Source organism: Micropterus salmoides, unplaced genomic scaffold (genome assembly GCF_014851395.1).
Source record: "Micropterus salmoides isolate LMB-PRFRI ecotype aquatic unplaced genomic scaffold, ASM1485139v1 Ms_hic_scaffold_14, whole genome shotgun sequence".
Taxonomy (NCBI): Eukaryota; Metazoa; Chordata; class Actinopteri; order Centrarchiformes; family Centrarchidae; genus Micropterus; species Micropterus salmoides.
In genome coordinates, this window is record NW_024040485.1 from 25,204,540 (window position 1) to 25,222,820 (window position 18,281).

The 18,281-nt window shown below is 42.0% G+C and overlaps 1 protein-coding gene across 2 annotated transcripts in view; it reads left to right on the forward strand.

Moving 5' to 3' along the window:
• LOC119902511 overlaps positions 1 to 18,281 on the forward strand; it is a 151,252-nt gene that overhangs the window by 35,254 nt on the left and 97,717 nt on the right. For both annotated transcript variants that reach the window (XM_038718741.1, XM_038718743.1), the window contains exon 2: positions 14,874 to 16,703. In XM_038718741.1, the coding sequence (XP_038574669.1) occupies positions 15,174 to 16,703 (1,530 nt within the window). In that variant the 5' untranslated portion in view covers positions 14,874 to 15,173. The remainder of the gene's footprint in view (positions 1 to 14,873; positions 16,704 to 18,281) is intronic.

The following is an 18,281-nucleotide window of genomic DNA, read 5'->3' on the forward strand; positions in this document are numbered from 1 at the left end:
AGCGTGGTGTGAAACGTGATTACATACTGTAGCTTTGCTGATTTGTCGAACAGATGCCCTCTACTAGCTAGACTTTGGTAGGTTACAGTGTTAAACTCAGTCTCCCCCACAGCTGGAGATCCCAGCAGACGTATACAGGTTAATTGCCTTGATTGTGGATATGGCTTCAACATACCACCGGGAATGCAACCTGCAGTCCATTTGTTATTGCTTTAGCTGTTAGCAATTGCGCACATGGTTCATGCCTACACACACACACACGCGCACGCGCGCACACACACACACACACACACACACACACACACAGAACTCTGTTTGCAATGCAGTCTTTACATAAATGAGGGAGGACTGAAAAATAGTACCAGCTGGGAAGCAGTAATGACGTGGGATGTTTTGGTGTTGAGTCATGATGCTGTCGGGTTTGACTTCAAAATTGATGACAAAATTAGAATACAAGAACACAATATTTGCCAATCATCAGGATTAATGGGCCTATGGCATAACTTCGATCAACAGCAGTAAGTTGTGAGACAAAGTGCTGTTATTTTCCGAGGAGCCACATCAGCGGGGGAGGAATAACATGAAAGAATAATAACTAGAGAAATGGCTGACCTCCTGTTGTCTCACTGCTTCCGCCCGTGTTGCTGTGATTACGCCAATCACTGTCATTAGCATTCCCTGCGATTAATGTGATTTCTCATGCTTTGTTGCATGCATGCTAATGACTAGCACCCAGCTCCCTTCTCGATTCAGCTGCACCAACTATCCACGGCTTAACCCAACTCCTCAAGCTGCACTGTATTAATAAAAGACTTGCAGTCGGCAAATCCACTCCTGATTAAGGCAACAACCTGACCCATCATTCATCTACACCGTAATCAGCCCTTATCCATTTTAGCTCAGTGTGATTCTCATCTCTCATCCATCTTTCTCTCTCCTTAACTCATCTCTTTTCCCTGTTTCTTGTTTTTCACCTCAAAAAGGGCAGAAAAGAGGAGGAATTGTTGGGATTACCAAACGCCAATCTCTCCCCTCTTTTTAACTTTGTTACTTCTCATCACGTGCATGCTCTCCTTATCTGTATATCTCACTCTTGCTCTTTTTTTTTTACCCTTTACCATGCCTTGCTCTCTGCATTAATGCCTTTTGTTGTCTTTATCTGACTCTTACCGTCTCCCAGAAGTGTTTCTTGGCTTTCCTCAAGGTTTCTCTTCAATTGTACATTAAGCGTGTTCTTTGTACTGGAACTAAGAGATACATTTTGGCTAGTAGCTAGTTCTGGCATCAAGCATTAAGGTAACTGGGGACAATTTATAACACCAACAGTATTTGGAATATTTATCTGAAGGAGAGGAATGTGTGTTATTATTGTCAGGAGATGGGAACATGCTACTAAGATTATTACTGTGTTTATTTGTGCAACAATAAGCACAAATAGCTTTAGCTGTAACTTTTATGTACATGTTGTATTTTTAGCAATGCTAGTATCATGACACCTTTTGGTTTTTAGTTATCTCAACAACAGATGGATGGATTACCACAGAAAGAATTAGAATAACTTTCCAAATAGCTCTCAGCCTCTACTTTGAGTTTAGCGCTAATAACCTTGCTTACAGTTACGGTTTTATACCTCTAAACATGAGGATGTTAACATTGCCATTGTGATCTTAGCATTTAGCTCAAAGCACTGTAAGCTAGCATATTCTCAGTCTTGTTTATAATGCAGCTGCTCACAGTTCAGCAATGAATGTTATTTCAATGGCACTCTCAATGTTAAGGTCGGGAATGAAACAATTTTTCTCCAACCTTGGTTTCTTTTATTTACTTTGACTGTTTTCTTGACGGGCAGTATTTCCAGCCTGATCTCAGCCTACTACTTTTTGTTCTTTTTGAACCTGAAGGCTCACTCGACACAGGATAGCATTCATCATGATTACGCCGCCCTGATAATGAGAAATAGTGGAATTAATATTCATTTGCCGCCCTATATCCACTGGGACTCTAAAATGTAAATGAGTGTACTCTCGTGTGGCACACAGGCTCATGCACACGAGTCCAGTAAAAGTGTGAAAGTGTGTGGCACTACTTTGAAACTTAGTTAGTCAATATGTAGCTTGGTGAATATGGTCTTTTGTTCTTATTCTCTGTTGAATGTAACACTGTAGTTATTAGTAAGATCTGAAAGTAAAAAAAATGATACAGCACTGTAGAGACAATCCAACATGAGGGGCATTTAGTGCAGAGGGATGTTGTTTTCCCTCCGTAGCGCATGTGGACAAGATGTTTTGCTAATTAAGTGGAGGAGTTTTTTTTAGTCACAAATGACTTTTATTGGCACAACTTTGTGGGGAAAAAGGCAACATATTTAGATTTTTAAAAGCACCTAATTATACTGGTGGTTGCTCATGCATTGCCGTTGTTGCTGTGCTTCTTCTGAGCTCAGTCTGTGCTTTTAAGTAAAATGTTCCACTAGGGGGTTGAATACAAAAATAACCTCAGGTGTGCATTGGACAAAATGAGTGTTTCCCCCTCACACAGCTCTGACACAGAACCACGTGCATGGTGGAAAATTAGAATGCAAAATTGTATATAATGTGTGTGTGTGTGTAATCATAACATGAAGAAAATGTTTGAAGAGATGAAGAGATTTTTGGGTTTGTGACGTGACATGCTGAAGGGGACAGTTTCCACTTCTGGCCTTTAACTTTGCACTTTATTACTTCCTCTCTGTGGTGCTGTAGCCTGCCAACAGTGTACACTGTTGCCTCTGTTGATGGTTGTGATAAGTGCTTTCTGCGCTCTGAAGGGTAGAGGGGGAGTCTGAGTGCAATCGAGTACAATCAGCAAAACTCATCAAAATGGAAAAGCTGAAAAGGTTAAAAATGAAAAGATGCTTTTGAAAAATGGGACACATTCAAACGTGTAATAAATGTGTGCTTTTCAATAGCAAACATTTTGGATTTTTATGCTGAATTGAATCTGACCTTAACTACAAGTGTTTTTGTGCTTTCGGACCCCTTCAAATCGCGTGTCGGATAGCAGATGTTAACATCTGCTGTCCCTGGCAGACTGTGCCCATGATGGACAGCAAGAAGGTAAGGGCACGGCTCACGGTTAACAGGCTGGGTTGAATGCAAAAGTCCCAAGAGCCTTTTAAAGAGAGAGTGAGAAAAAAAATTCTGAGAGCAAGAGGTGGAAAGAGAAGGCGAGGGGGAGAGAAACACAAGGGCAAAGCAGAAATGACCTCTGCAGTTATGTTGATGACATAAAGCAGAATGAGAGGAGAAACGAGGGAGAAGAGGGGAGACAAACTGAGCAAGAAGGAGGATTAAGAAAGCAGCTGGTGAGGATGATCCAGAGGAGCGTGAGGGGAGGGAGAGAGATGAGGAGAAAGAAGGAGGTAGAGGGAAGTAGAAGAAGGGGAGGTGCAAGAGATTGATGAGGGAGAGTGAGAAACTAATTCTCACTTCACTCTGGGCTGGAAGATTAAGGAAGATTAGAGATATAGAGTGAGGGAGGGAAAGAGATGGGGTGATAACTTCTACCACATGCCACAGATAGATCTTTGAATGCCTAATACCCAGAGAGAGAGACAGAGAAAGAGGGAGGGGGGGGATTATGAAATGGAGTGAGAGGTAAAAAAACCCCACAACAACATATAGAGTGGATGCGCAGAGAAGGAGGAAAGAGAGAAAGATTTGGAGTGACAAGAGGATGGATAAATAAGGACAAGAGAAAATCAGACTCAGAGGGGTCCTAATAGTAGTGATCCGTGAGCGTATAAATGTCCTTTATATTAGAGGCCATTTCTACCAGTGTGCAGTAATCCATGTCATGGGAGCGGGGATACAAAATCCAGGTCATCTATATACTTCTCCAGCACTCGCTTTCACTGAGACTTCCCATTGGGATTTATTCTCTTGTACTGTGCAGGTCTGTGTGTCGGTATCTTTTACATTCTGTTCTTTCACTTGCAAAAAGTGAAACCTATTTTCCATTCCCTGCCACTGACATCTGTTTATTCACTCTCTTGACTGTTGGTGCAAAATTTCAACAGACACAGCTATAGGCTGCCGTACATACATTTGTTTGGGAGAAAGGGGTGATGGAATCAATGAAAAAAGCGCCCATAGACATGTACGAGTGCATGAATACGTGCCCGCGCACACGCTCACACACACATTACGTTGTCTTTGACGAATGTATGTGTCCGCACATCTCAGCATACCCCTGCTGCCACAGAAGTTTCTGTATGAAACAAGGAGGGAAAGAAAGAGAGGGGAAAAGAGAGGGAGAGTGCTGCAGTGGCAGACTCAATCCGTCATGCAGGATTACAGTGTAAGCTTCTCCACGGCCATAGATGTGGTTTTTATGGGAGAAACAGAGGGCTTTTCTAAATGCAGTGGCCCCTGCCATACCCGCTTCATATTAGAGACAAAAGCAGAGGGCGGAGGAGGGTGGAGGGGAGTCTCCCCCTGCGGTCTTTGCTGTCTTATGGCTGCTATCTCCATCCCTGATGCAGGGAAAAAAGTGTTTCCAGGGGACAGGTTTGAGGGCGACCTCGGCTCCCACCCTCATACGCTGGAGGTGGGATCAATACTGCACCTACGTATGCAACGAGGAGGTGACCTTGGAAGGCGACTAGAGACCCGCCATTTCTTTTTGATGCTGGGATTTGTGCGAGGTGATTGTGTGTGTTTGAGAGGATACTTCCGCTTGTGTGTATCTTGAAGTATGTGTCTGAGTGTGAATCAGCCCCCCATGTCTTAAGCAGAATTTATAGTCCCACTGCTGGAGTGGCGCCAGAACATCCCAAACATTACACAGCATGAAAGCGCCCCGCAGAAAAAAATCGGCCTGAAAATATAACACTGCCAAACTTTGATCTCCTGCATCGCCCTGCAACACACCACTGAGACAGGCAAATGCAGCTTGGAAACCTCCCCACAGCATACACCCTCAGCCTTGTTGTTCTTCTCTCAACTAATATGGAACAGGGTAGTAATACCAGTAATGTAGTGATGTGCCACAAAAGTAAACAAAAAAGGGTGAACTGTTTGGCCATGTAGCAGAGGCTGTCGCTCTAGCTGATGACTGCCCCGCCGAATAGGAAACAACTGCTGCGCTGCTGATGCTTTACTGGATGTTGCACAACATCTTGCTGCACAAAGCACTCAGTTTTAATTTCCACATCCTTTATCCGATCCTCACCCAAGGTGGCCCCGTGCTGTAACCTGCCAGAGATAGCGACTTAAACATTCTGCAATCTGCTCAGTCTCCCTGAGCCGCTGGAAAATAAACAAAACAACAAACTGACCCAAATAGATAGAGACAAAGGCGAAATGAATTTGAGATTGTGGCAACATCATTAGAATTACAAAAATATACTGTCAGATATGGTGCAGAAGCAGGAGAAGACCTAGGGTGCGTGAAAGTCATACAAAGAGGGGAGGGGGATATATGCTAATAAGGCCGGGACTTCAACAAGGGGGATTAAAAGCTGTGACAGTACAGGCTTCCAGGCCCTGGTGTTAACACAACGTTCAACCAGCGCAACAGAGGAGTGAATGCAGAGGCTACGATAATGCAGCAGGACAAAACATCCTTGGGAAAGATGGTTCTGACAAAACACAGATAAAGAGTCTGTGTTGCAATCAAGCGGAGAACTATTTTTGAGTTGGTAGCGCGGCGGTTCTGACAAGACTGGGCCAGAGTCCTCCAGGGTCCCTAAAGTGGGAGCCAAGGGACATAAGCAAAATTTGTGATTTAATGAATGAATTATATGGATGAAACGGAAGCTGTTCCTGTTAGTTTTTAGCTGTGTCAGTCAGTCGTTCAGTCGGTTGGATGTCTGAAGGCTGGGTCTAACTAGTTATTACGATGTGCTAGTCAATATGAGGTGCTGTTCTGAGTGTCTCTCACATGGTGTTATACTTGGTTGTACACACAAAAAATAATAGGATTAAAAAATGTGTAATGAATGAACAAAGAGCTTAAGAAAGAAGGTTAACTTTCTCACCTCTGCACACCTGGCCAATCGCTAAAGAGGACAGCATTGTTAGATTATTGGTTTCTGAAGGTTACAAATATAAATAATAAATAATAATATAAATATATACAACCCACTTCAGATGTTGGAAAAAGTGCAGGATTTCAGGCACATTTTGATGATCTGACAAGAACTTTGTTTAAACCACACAGATACCTTAAGTACAGCCTCACAAAGCTGTTAGCGTGGCTGCAGACGTTTTTACAGAGCGTGGTTGGCAACTGTGTGTTAAGTACATTTGTAGCTGTAAAGATATTTTAAGTTTGCAGTCATTTATACCATGTACCAAATATACACAGACACAACCAAACAGTGTCTCTGATTCAAAATCAACCCTCAGGTGCTACCACAAACTAAACAAACACCCTTTAATCATCAGAATATTACACATCTGTTTATGCAAATGGTCCCACCAGGTTATGGCGGTAGAAAGCAAAACCCTGAACACCTGTGGAGAAACACATTTAAAGAAAGTTTTCTGTGCACAGCAGAAGCTCATTGATTCTGTCAGACAGCCATTAAAAATAAGTCTGCTCGATCTTGCCTCTTTTCTCTCGCCGCTTGCCTGGATGGGAGATGAACATGAAAAAGATCCTTAAATGTGAATTGAAGAGAGAATGGGTCCCATTAAGGTGGAATATTGAGTGTCATTATTCACTCTCCTTATGGGCCAATAGCCTTGATGCTATTCTACAACATGCCACCTCCTCCCTGGCAATGCTCACATATTCTCACTGACAACCTTGGGTATGTTGGGTTTATTCATCTCTGAAACGAACCTCTCCCACCTTCCTGTGTCCTCTCCACCGGCCTCTTGTCCAGCCTCAGTGCCTTACAAAAGGAATACCCTTGAAAGATAAACAGCAGAGGTGGTGGAAAAGAGTGTCATGAATTAAACCTCAGACAAAACATCTTAAGTAAAGTGCCTCTCTCTCTAATAAAGGACTTACTTTATTAACCTGATTTATGATGCTTTGTGGCTTACTGAGATGATAGGTGAGCCAACCCTGAGCTTTTGCCAAAAGGCTCTTTTAGTAGGTGATTTTCTTACAAATGTTCTCTGACAACTTGCAATGAAAAATTCTGTCTTCAAATTCTTTTGCACACATCTTTATACACATTTATACATACTATTCACTCACACACACACACACACACACACACACACACACACACACACACAGACACACAGACAGAGCTTTGGGGAGACAAAGTCCATCTGCAATTCCCGAGGACTGCTGAAATGTCAGCCAGTGTGTTGAAAGGATCAGATAGCTTTTTGATGTTGCACATGCAGTCAGGCGGAAGAGGAAGAGAGACAAGCTTGATAGGCATCAGGTGTAATTTTGGTAACTGCTGTGGCAGCTGATGACTCACCATTCAGAAAATGCAGGCTGAGCGCCTGCCTAGAAAGACATTGGCTCAAACCAGATGAGCTGCCTCACACGAAAACACATCCCCTGACCTTTGTGCATGAAGATCATTGAAGCTGATCAGCTCCTTAAACTTCTCAGCGGAGAAACAGCACAGGGGCCTGAAGGTGGAGAGATGTCAGCTGTTATATATATACATATATATAGATGTTAGCTGTATACTTAGGTAATATAATAATAATTTTTGATGGCCATATAATCATCCACCATATTATACGTTATCTTTTTTATTTTTATTTAATGATACAAGATTCCACCTCAGCACTAGAGTTCATAAGTCATAAAAATGACTGTGCTTGTAATTTAGAGTCAGACTACACCCTGTTATAGATATATTATAGATATATTATTTTCTGGAAATTTCTTTAGGATGGCAATACCACTCTTTTTTCATAGCTGAAGCCAAACACCTTCCCCTTGTTACTTTTAATGGTATTTGTAATTTGGACTTTAGTTTTAGTGCTGTTTAAGAGCTGCTTCAGCTTAGGAGCTGACACGAAGCTGTGCTGATGACAGCGAGAAGGAACACACAATTATAGTTATGATTTGCATGTCTGTTTGTACAAAGAGTCCATTGCACTCTGGGCTAGTTGATGTGTATAGCACAGGCAGATAAAATCATACAGCGTGTGGTGTTTATGGATTATGTTTTTTGCTTTAAGTTGTTGCCCGTCATTCTCATATATTAATATGTTGTATGAACTGGGGATACATCGATACAATTTGCTTGAGCTGTTTTAGCCCAGATACAGACCTTATTAAACAAATCAGGCCATAATTTGACCGATGCACATTAAATACGGCTTTAGTGCCACAGCAATCCCTGGCCTTCTGTGACCTAACATATAAACCATTCCAATGAGTTTCCACAATGAGGTACACAGATATTCAATTTTCTAACCTGTCTTCTAATACAACAGCAAATATGTTCAGCATTATTAAACTTATTTATGGTTGTGTTTAGGCACTAGGGGAATAGGTTATGGGAATGATGGTGGTCTTGGTTTAATACAGAAAACGTACGCATAATGATTATTAACTACCCTTTCCTAACCATAAGGGCTTTTGTTGCAAACCCCGGACTCTGGTGTCAAAGTCCTGCACTTTTTACAACTGCCATTCACCTTGATTACCTTCTTGTGACCCCAGTAGATAGATGTAGCACTTAATTTGCAAAAAGGAAACAAACGTTGAACGTGAACAAAATCCAGGCAGCTATTACATTTGTCAGCCCAACATAAAAAAATATTTCGTAATATACAGCTAAATTTCTAGGAGAGAGTGTTGGGAAAAGAGAACTGATATCTGATCCTATCTTCAGAGACCCTGAGTTGGCAACATTGCCGATTTATAAATAATAGTAATGGTAGTGGTAAAAATATAAATATCAATAAAAATTAACAACTGTAACAAAGCTTTCCTTGCCATTTCTGCAGAAGTCTTACATTCATACGTTTTATTTACTCTGTCTTCCCGTGATAACAAGTTAATTTAATTTGCTTTCTTTATTTAATTATCTTGAAATAACAAGATGTTGTTTCCCTGAGATAACTGGATATTTTTCTCAAGATGTCAAGAAACTTTGTTTTCCCGAGATAATGACAAAATTGATCAGAGATCTTTAGAAAAAAATAATGAATTAAATGTGATAGGCCGCTGATAAAGCTGTAGCCTTGCTAACCGTCTTCTTAGATGATGCACACTAATGTATACATTATCTGTAACAGCAAGGCAGAAGGCTATTTCAACCTGTGTCAGGCCTTGATTGACGAGATATGTAACGCAGTGATCAATATTCTCCTGCTCCTCTGACATACACTGAAAGATGTTTCCTGTGATCATTTAATATACTAGAGGATCATTTTGTTTTCTCGAGATCTCGAGAAAAGAATCTGGTTAACTTGAGAAAAGAACATTTGTTATTTCGAGATAATGATGTAAATAACTCAAGATCTCAAGAAAACAAATTAGATTTACTCGTTATTGTGTGAAATGCGTGAATGTTTGGCCTCTTAGGGCTTCAGTACTTTTCCACACAAACTGCAGCATAATTTTAAAGCATCAGTGGATCAAGGTAAACTTTTTTTGATATCTGTTTAGTACAGGGACATGAATGTATTGGCGTTCTCACTGGATTTCAGGGGATCTCCTAGTGACTGTAATAAGAGTTTATCTTAAATTGAGTGTGTTAAATTAATTTACTCATAAAATACTCCTTATTGACTAAAATATCTGTGGATTTTGGTATCGTGTGTTCTCAGTGTGTTCACCGTGAAACAGCTGTTGGTAAAGATTTAGAGTAAAGTGAACTAGTTTTGTGTATAATGTTTATTATTGCTTACAGCAAATTCTTGTTATGGTATGAATTTCTTCCTTTTTACCAGTAATGCATGTGCTGTGCTACTCATGCATAATTTAAATATTTTTAAAAGGCCTGAATAATGAGCAGAATTTAGTAGTAAATCCCAGGCCTTCAGTGGGTCAGCGCTGTCACTGTTGGTATATTCACTCTTAGCCAGCACTTTACCTTATGACCAGACAGATCAGACTGAGGTCTACTTGAACGTTTGCCAAGGCAGTAAAATATGGGCCACAAATGTTGTCCCTGTGTTGACCTACTGGCACGTCTCCTGGCATTGTGATTCTCTGGACTGTCTCCTGTCAAGATTTATTTGATCTTTATGGCGCCTCTCACATTTTATATACTGTAGCCTAAGAAAAAGCAGCAGCAGAGGATCTTGCATTTGCAGTACACAGTAGAGCTGGAACCAATTGCACCAGCTCTTTGTAAATTCAAACTTTACTATCCATATCACTGTTTTAAATCCACCACACAAACTTTGTTGTTATGCAATATTTACATTCAGCAAGGTGTAACTGTACATAGCTAAAGGAAACAACACACAAAACTTACATTAGGTTGCTAATATATGACCCATTTTGAGTGAAACAAGACGATGTGGAAGTTTGACACCTAATAGATTGCTGTTTCAAATTATGTAAACTGGGAAGAAATTCCATCACATTTATCACATTTATACATAACATTTCTAAATGACCAAATAACTACTAACTGTAAGTCTTAACTAGCTAAGACATTTTTAATCCGTTTTTAATAGTGTAACCTGATTTAGTAAATCACTAGTTTTGAAAATAGCTAGTGGTTACTAGTAAAAGACTAGAAAGGCGCTATACAAGTACGGAGCATTTACTAAGAACATGGATTAATTTACAAATAGCTGGTTCACCCAATTCTGTATCTTCTTGTAAAAATGGCATTTAACAAGCCTGAACTCTCACATCTCTCATGTCTTCTGTTTTCACTGCACATATTATACATTTGAAATGTGTTCTTGCTGGATGTTCTACAAGCCTCTGACTCTTGCCATTTAATGTCACCCCATTGATCTAGCTGAAAGCCAAGCAAATCCAAAGCCCCCTGCCGTTGCTCTGTTAAACTGAGTCTTTTTAGTCTTAATCTCACCAACAGGCAAACAGCCACCCATAAGCGGACTGAATTTCACAGCTGTTATACCGTGAAAAGCTGTAAACTCATTCCACTGTTTTTTACTGTAAAGCTGTCATTGTCACATTGTTTACCTGCTGTTGTTCCTCACCTCGTCCTCCACAAACCTCCAGCTTATGGGGAATTATATTATGTCCATAGGCGGACACTATGTACTCTCCCAAGGGAGGTTAGTAACTGCTGTCAGTAAGCCAGTAAGACTGCAATAGAGACAAGGCTGAGGACACAGGTAAAGAAGGGATTCATACATTAACAGACGAAAAGCTCCTGCTGTTTTTCACCTCCTCACACACTAAGAGTACTGCTTTTATCTGCCGAGGTTCAAGGCTAGGACATATAGCTGCTTTATGCAATTTGCACATGAAACTACCCAGTTGGTCTTCCAAGGAGGACCCGGCCCCTCATGTACTGCCTCCCCTTTTACACCCCCTGTCCTCTTCTCACACGCATGCCTACACGCTCACAACCATTTCACTCTTTTCTGGAGCTCACCTTTGTTACTCCATACATAATTCTTTTGGGGTGGCTGCTTTTCCCCTTCCCCCCTGGTGCGAGGGAGCGCTCCGTTTCTTCTCTTTGACTTCACTGCGTCCAAAGAAGCAGTCCCCAGAGCTTTTTTTATTTTTCTTACCAGCACAGATATAAGAAGAAGATTTCTGTGTGTGTTTAGGGATGTGTGGCGTGTTCAGGATTTTGTATGTGTGTCTTCATGAATTTCATGAACACACATGGTTTGAGAGGGTGGATGAATGTGGCTTTTTGAGTCCAGGCATTTTTTATGTGTTTTTTTATGGGTAAGTAAATAAATAAATAAATAGTTTTTCTGAAGAATGTTTTGTCACACGGTATGTGTGTGTTTGTTCATTGTTGTGGAGACGGTGCGCGTGGGCGTCCTTCTGCCGTGGCGGTACTTTTCTCTGCGTTTGCCTGTTTGACAAGAGGGTTACTGAGACAAAAAGAAGATAGACAGCAAGCAAGGAGGTGAATCGTAATTAAAATTCTCAGTCTCGTTAAGTTGGTGACAGCTCGCAATCGATGGCGAGGATCTGCCTCCAATACCAACAAGCCAAGAGATAATTTGAATTTTAGTTGGAATGGGACCAGTTAGGTGGAATTAATTAAGATATTTATGGCCTCAATTAATCAGGTCACTGAGAAACTTGCTGTAGGTGCAAAGAACTTACAAAGAAATACAGTACGGTTGGAATGACATGCCTTTAAACCCCTTTTAAATATACTTCAACTATACATTTACTAAAACTCTAATTAGGAAGCAAAAGAGCTTCCAACTGTATTACCCTCTTATCTTTGTTTACACTACTAGAAATTATGGTACTATATGGTATCATACTGTATGTAAAGGCTACAGGTGACATACACATCCTGATGCTTGCTTGTTCCACAAGGATGAGAACAACAGTTTTGTCGTATTACTTTATATAAAACTGTAATGAGGAAATACGAGCTCCCTTGTGCTTCAAACCGGAGCACCCAATTATCCTCAGTTACTGCTGCACAGGCCGATGTACCCAGGGTAATGGTATAACAATAGCTCTCCTCAAAGGGGCCCAGCACAATGTGAAAGGCTGTGACACAGATCAATACATTACAAAAATGCCATAACTCTGTTCTGAGTGAAATTTCCGCCTTGAAAATTGTTTAAAAGATAAAAGAATCGAAGAATAAAAGGACTATTTTTCCTACTTTAGTGATGCAAAGAAAACCTCACATTGACAAAATGTCACACAAAAATGTTAGAAATTTGTGTTCAGCTAGCGACAGTGCCATGTTGATATTCTGCACTGCATCCTGCCACCTGCCCCAGGCTTGTTAACAAGGTGCCCGTAGCAATGATTGCCTGGCCATCAAACTCCCAGCTGATAAGTTCCTCTGGGAGAGAGAAGAGCTCTGTCATTGAATTCACCCCAATCGCCTCCCCATGCTGTACATTTGAGATAACACGCAGCCAAAAACAGCCTCACATCCTCCATAATGGCCTCTGTGACGTTTATATATAACTTAGTCTGTCAAATCTGTCCAGCATTTTGCCACCAGTCTTATGTAACTACTGGATGGATCCTGTAAGCTGCATTTTATGATTTGATGACTAGATTTATACACACAATTATCGTGTTGTAGCCTGTCGTCAAGATGGTAGCCAGCGAGACACCTGTCACTTCCAATGTGGCAAGGCCGAGGAAGGAGATTGGCTGATTGATTAAAGCCTCAGAGTGCACAGAGGGTGAGGGACGCAGTGACAGGCCTGTGATTGACACAGATGAGAGAGAGGAAAAGAGGATAGGAGCGAGCAGCGGAGAGGACAGGATACTAAAACAATAGCAAGTTAAAGAGAGGGGATAGAGGGAGATTTAGGGAGATAGATAGGCAGAGGAAGAGACAGGTGGTGAGTGGGAGAGGTGGGAAAACAGAACGTGGAGGAGGGGGAGGAGTGGATAATCTTTTTTTCCTTTCCTGTTCATCAAAAGGGTTCGTTCAGAAAAAGAGAGATGGAGAGAGAGAGAAGAAGTTGAGGATGTTGAGGATGTGGAGGAGAGAGAGGAAAAGGGTGGAAAGTATTCCAGGAGGAACCTCCCAACTTCAGTCATGCCCCAGTGAATGTGCTGACAGGGTCTGTCTGCGCCACAGTGGAGCAAGTGTCATACACCCATACAAACCACACCATGCTGCACTGGACAAGATGAAACTGGCGCTACTTAACCCTTGATACACAGTTTCACAAAGAGTTTACTAGTTTTGTTCACAGGAAACTGTAATTTAAAGGGACACAGGACATATTTTACACATGAAGTTCAGCTTACTTACCATGAAGAATACTATTCAACCTGTAAAAACAATTGCATTGTGTTCTGTTGGTCTGAAGGGAGCTTTATAAACTTTCAATTGAGTTGATTTATGGGAAATTTGTATTTGAATCTTGACCAATACTACGGACTAAAAGTCAGGATATAATAGTCTCTGCTGCTTTGATTTTGATGAATCTGAAATCTATCTCTTGTGAGTCCTCCAACAGTGTGGAAGCACAATGGCAAATCACCGGAGTACCCCATGTAAATTTGAGTTTCCTGAATTACACATCCATATCAGTCTTTTTCTGCACACATTGCATTAATAATCATATTAATGCAATCTTAGTGCAAATAGTCACACTATTCACTATTCAGATGCTTATACTGCTAAAATACTACTACTATGTGCCAGTTCTTATCTTAAAAAAAACACAGTGACTGATATCTGACATTTTGATTTGGCGTAGGATTTCCAATTGAGGCTTGAGTGCATGAGAGACACACTGAGAGCTCTGTGAGTCAGATGCGTGAGAGCCGAGGAACCACTTACATTGCTCAAGGCGCTGTGTACAACAAAGTGCATCTGCATCTACAGCTTGCATCTGTATTGACATTCTAACTGACTGATCAAAGCACAATATTAATCCAGCTAATTAATCACACATCAAAGTGATATGAAGCTAGTTTCATATCGTAGCTGGTCCTTTTTGCACTGCAGTCAGAAATCCTTGACAGTCATTCCCATTAGTAAATGCTCAGAGCGTTTTCTAATAGTGTTATCCTATCTTTTTCCATGTAGAATAGTATGATGATAACTTTGTCCCTGTCTTTCTAATAGATGTGAGTAAAAACACGTGGGTCATTATGAAGGTATAAATGGATGTGTGTTCTGGGCCTAAAAAGCCCTCTGTGCTTGTGAAAATGTGATTGCTGTTCTGTTAAAAGGTCTGTCCTGCCTGCCTGTCTGAGTTCTCCTACCTGTCTATGCTGCTCCACTTTTAATTAACGCAGTGCAATGATTAAAGTTTTAACTTAATTATCTTTATCTTTTCTCTCAGGGTGTTCAACCCTCCGTAGGAAACTGAATGAGACGCTTCACAAGAGGAGTGGGCAAAACCCAGCAGAGAGAGGCTTGGTGAGATAGAGGAAGATATTAGGCGCGTGGAGAGAAAAAGGAAGAAGGGAGAAGTGAGTGACTGACACCTGCCCTCCAGCTCAGTGTGAAGGGCAAAGAATGGGAGAGTGAGAGGAGGGGCATGAAAGGAGGGAAAACAGAAGAGAGAATGAAGACAACCGGAAAACAAGGACTGCCTCACAGCAAACCTCGCTCAAATTAGGACATCTCGCCCCAAGACAAGATGATTACAAGAAATCTGCTCCTGTTGGTTTCCCTCTGTCTGTGGGAGGGGCTTGCAGGAGGTGCCAGTAAGACTGTACGGAGGAGAGGAGTAGGCGGATCGCATATAGTGAAGCTAGGGGACAGCAGAGCTGCGGAACAATGGGATGCAAGCGTGGATGCGAATGCAATGCCCATGGTGACTCTTAGAAACCTGATTAGTCATGAGCAGGCGGGTGACACTGGATCTTTTTCTTATTCCAAAATATTGCAGACTCATGCTGCTCCATCAGTAGCTAACAAAGAGAGGAAAGCTTTCAAGCCCAAGCGAGAGGTTGACTCTGTCAATAAAAAAGAAATAACTCCACACATATTAGCCAATAACAAGGAGTTAAACCAGGATGTGAAGAAAGTTAAGAACAACACCAAGAATGCCGAGACTTCTACTAAAACAGGAAGGTCGGAGAAAACTTTCACAGTCCATCATAAACCAGATCTTCACACAAATAAAACTAGGTTTAAATCAGGATCTAGGTCCAGGAGTAGACCTGATTTGAATGTCCATACTACTGGTGTGCCAGGAAAAGGATTCAGCATAGATTCAAACCGAAAGCTGAACCTCACTGGCAGTTATGGAGTTTTGAAGCTGCTGTCGAAAGAGAACCTAGTCCGGATCGTCAATTCCCAAATGCAGAGTGTTCCCAGCATGAGCTTTCCAAGCAAGGGCAGCCGGAGCAGGAAGAGAGATTTGATTGACGTTAATCACGGACAGTTAGAGGCTCAGAAAGGGCCCAGACAAGATATGGCTGTCACTCAGTTTCACACTGGATTTGATAATCAGACTGCATTTCCATATGTAAGCCAAGTCACCACTACAGATCTTAATCGAGACCAGGGCGCCAACACTCGTGTTAATCCACTAATTGATGTCAACCCAGCTTTAAGTAAAGGGCAGGGCAACCTGGGAATGCAGAGTTCAGAAAGTGGCGATAGCAAGAGCAAACACCTCATCCGTTTACTGTCAACACCTCTCAGTGAGGTCAGCCTCAGCCCCGAGAAGGAAGTAATAATAAGCCAAACAGAACCACCATTTACATCGACAAAACATTTCCCACTGGATGTTCCCTCTGAAACAAATGATTCTCCACCGTCTGTGCTGACAATGCAACCCCTGGGAGTAAGACTGGGGAACAGAGCAGCAGATTCCCATAGAGACCCATTAACAGAGTCAGTTCACACTGCTCAAACAGAAGTCAGCACAGCTCAGTACCCTGTAGATGAAGACAACAAACTTGTCAACAGCAGTCATGTCCTGAGGCTCCACCCAGCTCCCGCATGGAGCCATGATACAAAAGACGCTGGGATGCAAGCTGTCGATCCAGAAAATGGGAAGGGCCTTGTGTTTGAAGAAGCAGAGTCAGACGTGGAAGAGGAGGTGAATGACCGAATGGAAAAGAAGGGGTCGCGCTCTCGCAGCAGGAGGAGCTGGATCTGGAATCAGTTCTTTGTGATTGAAGAATATGCTGGACCAGAACCTGTGCTCATCGGACGGGTAAGGAAAAAGAAAAACTTCATTCATCATTTACAAGGACTATGAACTATTTTATGAATGTTTGATGAATATTTGAGATACCGTTACAAGTCTCTTACATGGCTTATTTAACCTCAGGTCCATCTCTCAGGTACCATCTTATTCAAGAAGGGGCTAGCATAATTTAATCCCACAGCCACGCTCCTAGTTTTTTTGTGCATTGTTATAAACCTACAACTGGAATTGATTTACATTGCTCCAGAGCAATGTGGTGCCTTCCAGATAGCCGTAAAACCTTCAATTAATCAATGGTGTACTGAGGCGCAACAAAAGCCCCAGATCCCGTCTGCCCAAGGGGCTAGCCATGATCACTACCAATCTGCACCAGCCAATGGGAATTGACATATCCAGGAGAATTAATAGCTTTACTTTTTCCTTCCACCATTGATCCTCACCCCAAGGCAGAAAGCAAGAGTAGTCCGAGTGTTCCCTCATTTCCCTGTAGGTCAGACCTGTCAGTTCTCCTCCCTCATGGTCAGAGGTCTGCAAGGTCCCACTAATGCTATTTCATTCGGGCTGATTTACACTTGGTTTAACAGGATTTATCACAGCGTTGTCCGTCAGTACAACACACACCGGTCTGTAGTCCTATTTCTCTGCTCTGTAATTTATTAGAATCATTGACAGGGCATGTCTCACCCCCAGCGCCTGACACACACTCCCACCTCCTTTGAAAGAGTGAACAGATGAGCATGGAGGAGGTCACATGGACTGGACAGAAGGTGTCTCGGAGCCCTGCACTGTAATGGCTGCGCTCTCAGTCCTCAGCATGCGCCAACTGTCTCAGTACCCAGCTGCAGTAGATGAGCTAATTTATAAGCCTGTGTGGCCAGTTTGCTGAGCAAATGAATAGTAATGATCCCTGTGTGACTGCTGCAGGCTGTTGGAAGCCACAGAGTTAGAAGTTGGTGTGTGTATGTGTGAGTGAGAAGTTGAGCTGGTGGTTAAGAGCTCCAGCTCAGTGGGAGGTGTCTCACACTCGATAGACAAATTGCTTTGTGCTTTTAGATGTTAATATCCAGGTGCACACAGATACCCATCTGTGTGCACCCTTCAACCTTTACATATAGCCTCCCTGTGTGTGTCTACGATTAGCCAACATTTAATTTGGCTGTTTTTGTCTTTGCATTATGACTGATGATGGTCTGAACCAAATGCTATGAAACGCCATTAGTGGCCATGGAGAAGATGCAAGAGCAGTCCAGCTTACAGATGGCACCACGTGTAAAGCCATTAGTGCCAATCTGCTGTGTCAAGCAGGTATTTATGCCAGCACATTGTATGGCACTCAAGGAGGGAACAACGCCAGGCCACACACACATGCCCATATGATAGCACTGACACTTGGAGTACACCCAGAATGTTATTGTGACTGTGTGTTTGCTTGTGTGTGTGTGCGGGGCTAGAAATGTGGATGATTAGTACCCTACTGTATTAGACAGTGACGGCACACATGAATAATGCTCTTATAGATCTTAATACGCTTATGAATTTTTAATCTCCTGCTCTGCTCCAGTGTAGGAAGGCACTATAGGTAGA